Source organism: Puntigrus tetrazona, chromosome 4, assembly GCF_018831695.1.
Source record: "Puntigrus tetrazona isolate hp1 chromosome 4, ASM1883169v1, whole genome shotgun sequence".
NCBI classification, from domain to species: Eukaryota; Metazoa; Chordata; class Actinopteri; order Cypriniformes; family Cyprinidae; genus Puntigrus; species Puntigrus tetrazona.
The window spans coordinates 3,604,503-3,609,928 of NC_056702.1; the positions used below are offsets into that span (position 1 = coordinate 3,604,503).

The window sequence follows — 5,426 nt, forward strand, 5'->3', positions numbered from 1 at the left end:
AGTGTCTGTCTGACAGGAACAAATTAAACCACTTAGGCTAGACGGTACATTGTGTTTTCAATGAGAAAATGATAGGCTTAATTGAAAGCCCCCGTTCTGTCTTTTAAAAAAAAAGCTCAAATTAAACCTTTCTGTGAATTGCATTTACTTTTGCACTGCATAATGTTTGTGGATCCGTCAAAATCAGTAGTAGTGTTTCCAGGGCAGGCAATGCAGTAGTTTTGGCCAAACTCCATCTGATAGGTTCCAATGGGGCAACGGATACAGCGGTGGGTGCTGGTATTATAATAATGCCCAGGTGAGCACTGAACTGTAGGGACAACAAAATGAAGCATGAATGTGACATCTGCAAAAAAGAAATCGTACATTTTAAGATAATACCCTTACGTAAATCTGCTGAAAAAACTATTTTAACTGTTGTCCCAGCCTGACCTGTTAAAGAGTTGCAAACCTCTAAAATGTGGTTGGGAGACCTCCGTAGGATGTTTTATGCTGGTCTACATCAATGTTAATATACATTAAAGTACTGTTAAAAATGGATCAGTCAGAATTTCGTTTTTGAAAGAAACATGTTTTTTTGTTTTGTTTTTTTAGCAGCGATGCACTAAATTGATTAAAAATGACAGTAAAAACATTTATAATCTTACAAAAGATTTACATTTCAAATAAATGCTAAAAGAAATGTATCAAAGGTTCCACAGAAATATTAATTAAGCACACTTGTTTTCAACACTGATAATATATGAAATGTTTTGGAACGCCAAATCAGCATATTCTGAATGTTTTCTGAAAGATCATGGCACTGAGGACTGGGTAATGGCTGCTGAAGATTCAGATTTGCCATCGCATGAATAAATTACATTTGAAAAATAAATGAAAAAGAAAACTATTAAATTGAAAATAGTTACCAGCCCCAAACTGTTAAACTGCAGTATAATCTAACTTGTATTAGAGCCTTTTTCTTCTCACCTTTAGTCTCACAGTCTTGGAAGGACACAGAACCATCATATTTGGTTGTGAGGCTTCCTCCACATGGGAAACAGGAAGTTCGGCCGACCTCAGGCTGATAGGTGCCTTGTGGGCAGGACAGACAGGGCACAAAACCATCATGGGAGAACTGACCAGGACGGCACTGACCTAAAATCAGAAAAATGTTAAGACAATGCCAGACAAACCAAGTTGAATACTTTACTGCCTTCCAAAGAAAGCAAACTGCAGTGATGTAATGCAAGTTCATTATCTTATAAACTGCAGACCTCCTCTCATCTCTCTGGTGACCACACAAAATTGGCTACCGCTGAGATGGACCCTAACAGCCCCTCTAGTTATGTCTATCAGCAGAGAGCAGGAGATGGCATCTGCACANCCTCCAAACGCGAGACTGGTCTGGAATTCTTTGTCGGTGTGAATGAATCAGACAGTTGAGGATTTGCAGGGCTGCATGAAATGACCCCTCCCAACACACTCACAATCACAAAAACTCAACTCAAGCTCAACTAGCCATGAGCCAGAGAGATTATCATCAATACAGGTATGCTTCCTGTCGGCTACATAAACAAAAAAACAGGATGTGATTCATACTCTTTCTTTGCAACTTTAGATATGTGGGGGATGACATCTCTCGTGCGGTGTGGTGTCTTANTAAAAAAAAAAAAAAAAAAAAAAAAAAAAAACAGAAACTCTGTTAAGGAACAATTTTGGAAACCCTTTAGAATCGATAAATTCTTAACTTGCTGCTTAGTAATAGTTAGTAAGGTAGTTGTTAAGTTTAGGTATTGGGTAGGATTAGAGATGTAGGTTGATAAAAATGATCATTATTATTTAAAATTAAAATAAATAAAATCATTTTGTTTTAAGGTCTAATTCTCACCATTAACAAATTTTTAACTACACCATTTGCCTCGAAATCTGAATTAGCTGCTTATTAAAAGTTCATAAGGTAGTTGTTAAGTTTAGGTATTGGATAGAAATAAGAATATAAATTATGGTCATGCAAAATATGTGCTCTACTATACTAACAGTTAATATGTTAATAATCGACATGCTAATAAGCACTAGTTACTTAGTTTTCATACTATTAATATATTGACTGATTATTAATAATTAATCATTAGCAATTAATTGTGAGAATTTGTCCCTATACTGAAGTGTTACCACATTTTTTTATTTTGTATTATTATGTAATTATTATTTGGTTAATATACGAAGTAATATGTTACTATATATGTTACTTAATATGCTAATATATATTACATATTAATATAGTATATAAGCCTGTAATTGGCATAAATGTACATTTTTAAGATCATCTCTGGTTTTAGGGCAAGTCCACTGCCATCTTAGGTGTCATCTCTAACTGCTTTGTAATATTCAGGACAGAATCTATTTCTTGAAGAACAAGGTTAACTACTTAATGCTCAGGCATCAGCCCAACAACTTTACCCTTTACTTGGTCGAAACAATAAACAGATTTTAAAACTAAATGACAAACAAACATACAAGCTCTTGACAGACACCGACCCCAGCGGAAGTGTGTGATCGCGTAAAGACTACAGACTTGTTTGCTCACGAGCATGTCTCTGTGAAGTCTCACCTCCACACTCCGAGATGTTGCGTGCTCCAGGGGTTCTTGGGATTCCCCTGCCCTCGGGTCCCGGGCACACGTCACACGACACCTGCCCCTCTTCATCTTGGTACGTCCCAGGGGGGCAAAGAAAGCACCTCCCCTGCTCTCCATCGTAGTACGTGCCAACGCTGCATTTGACTAGTGCACAAAAAAGTCAGAAATTAGATGAAACGGAGGCTAGACTTGGAACACAAAAAAGAGGGGCCTCACATTAAGCTGCAAAAGGGGCACTGCAAATCGACCTGATGCAGCTATGCCAAAAATTCAAACAAATAAGAGAACTGAGGCTTTCCACAGCTGCCTGATCCCCCACATCAAACGGCCCTCACACGCATACACAATCCCTCACCTTACTGAACACGCTCAAAGGGAATATTACCTCGCCTAAACCTATGATGTCTGATTAAAGGGAGCGGAACAAAGTCTTTTTAATGTTCGCTTTATAAACCGCTCTGATTTATAGTGCCGCTTTCAAAAGTGTTTTGCACACACTGTGCCTTAAAATAAGCCACGCACCGGTACGGTTCAGTCCTTTAACCAAGTAAGTACGGCAATTTAGAAACGTTCCTTTCATCTCAGTGTCTCTGTGCAAACATCCAACTGACACTGTTCGGGAGAATTTAGACAAACCTCTTACTCCCGAGATTTTATGGTAATGATGGCTAATTCCACAAAGGCTTAAACAGCATGGCAATTATGTGTGCCTCAGCAAACTGCCCGATTTCTAAGGAGAAAATGTAATTCTCTCAAGAGCAGTTCATTTTTTCCTCTCTTTTGTTAATCCTGAATGACCATGAGGAGCCACCGTCACATTGTCCCGGGCCGCTTTTATTTGACAGAGCGACAGAGTAAGAGAGAGGAGAGGAAAGGAGTGAGAGATGGAGGGAGAGAGAGAGAGAGAGAGAGAAAGAGAGAGAGAGAAAAAAACCTTGAAGCCTTTCAAATGCAAAGTGACGATTCCATTGAATCCTCGAATTGATGGCCCCAAAGAGGTTTAAAGGACCTTTCACCTCTATTCAAGTCCCCCGGCTTTTGCCTATTTGATGACATAGGCAAACACTATGGTATCACAGTGGTAAGGAGCTGAACCCAATAAAAGGGGTCAGGATTGTGAATCCCCCATTCAGCGGAGTCCAATCGCTCCTTGCGCCTATCAGGCAGGGGCCCAAACAGCTGATGCTAATTGATTCCCATGGTGTCGTTGAAGTCAATTCTCTTGAGCCGCTCAGTGGCTGGGGTCACACAGAGTGGCCCTGCCTAAGGAGGAATTTGGCACTTAAACTGCTTGCTTGAATAAACAGCCCTCTAAAACACCCCCCTACAAAAACAAACAAGCAAACAATAACTTAGCACATTTATGGACAGGAGAGGAAAGCGGCAGCTGAGAGGGCAAACTTAGGCAAACCCCTCTTTCTGTGACCGTTTAGCTTTGCTGTTTATATAGAGTTCATCATTGTGTGTTTTTGTGATATCCATCTAATGGATTACACGTTCAATTCATCTCAAAATGTATGAGTGCTTTAAGTGAAAATGACAATTGTTTTTCTTCAGTGGACGCTAAAGGTATTCTGAACAATGTTTACACCTATACCGCTAAAAGTCAGTGGCATCTAAAAACAAAACAGGGAGACAGAGATATTGAACATTTCAAAATATCCTGCTAAAGAAGAAAGAAATCCATGCAGTTCTGGAATGAAAATCAGGGTGACTAAATGAAGTTTGTTTACTGGGTGAACTAGAATACATTTCACGATTCGGGGTTTTAAAAGCAAATCTGCGAAGAAGTGTTGAAGCACAGATTTTCCCCACTCACTCCAGGAGCTTGAACAAACCCCACTGGGATTTACAATGGAGTGGGCAAACTGAAAAGCCTAAACTGCACTTAGTGAGGCAAGCCAGTGGGGGAGGCCAGAACAGGGAGGAAAAAAAATATAGCTCTTTTTAGAGCTGGATTTAAGCTGGCACTTGGACACTACACTTCTGTGTACCTTAATTGTACGCCTGCTTTAGTGAAAAGAGCAAAACTTACAATCCTATATTCAGCATGGATTCAATTAATTACTTATGGGCAAGCGTTTACACTTGGCATCGCTTTCCAAACATGTTAAATGAGATGTAGACGTATGGCGTGGATGTGTAAATTTGGACCTGTGGGACTTGTGATTCGTAAAATAATGAGGAGGGAGCTGGTCAGCTGGTCAACTGGGCTTAATTTTTCCTCTATTATCATTCTCCAGCGGAGAGTAACCCAAAATGGATCAAACGACTCAAAACACCACACCAGTCAAAGAAGAGAGAAAACCACTGCATATAAACACAGACAGACGGTATTGTGACAGCAATACTGCCTTTTAATAGTCAGCAGGGTTTTTTTTATGTTTTGAAAGAGTCTCTTATGCTCACCAAGGCTGCATTTTATTTTTTAAAAGTAAGGTAAAACTGTTTTCTATTTTAATATTTTAAAATAAGATTTTTAGCAGGTAGTCTTCAGAATTTTTTTTATCAATATTAAAAACAGTGTTTCAAATTAATATAACATAGTGCTGTCAAACAATTCAATGCATCCAAAATTACATATACATGTATTTGTATATATACACATGCATTTATATACACAGAACACAAATATATGATTTGTATAATATATATATATGCTAAAATTGCATGTTGTCATTTTACAGCTTTCACCCATCGCTTGTCACCAATTACCTCGTATTTGTTCCAAATAATTTTATGCGAAACATCACAAACTTAACTGCGATGTCTGACCGTTAAGTCTCTCTACTATGAAAGTGCAATC

At 38.6% G+C, this 5,426-nt stretch overlaps 1 protein-coding gene across 1 annotated transcript in view; it reads right to left on the reverse strand.

The window, feature by feature from the left end:
* The window catches only part of LOC122342823 (signal peptide, CUB and EGF-like domain-containing protein 2), a 16,012-nt gene that overhangs the window by 2,147 nt on the left and 8,439 nt on the right, over positions 1-5,426 (reverse strand). Inside the window, exons 11-13 of the mRNA XM_043236955.1 lie at positions 2,594-2,764; positions 970-1,137; positions 128-310 (exon numbers count right to left, since the gene is read on the reverse strand). Of these exons, the coding sequence (XP_043092890.1) occupies positions 128-310; positions 970-1,137; positions 2,594-2,764 (522 nt within the window). The remainder of the gene's footprint in view (positions 1-127; positions 311-969; positions 1,138-2,593; positions 2,765-5,426) is intronic.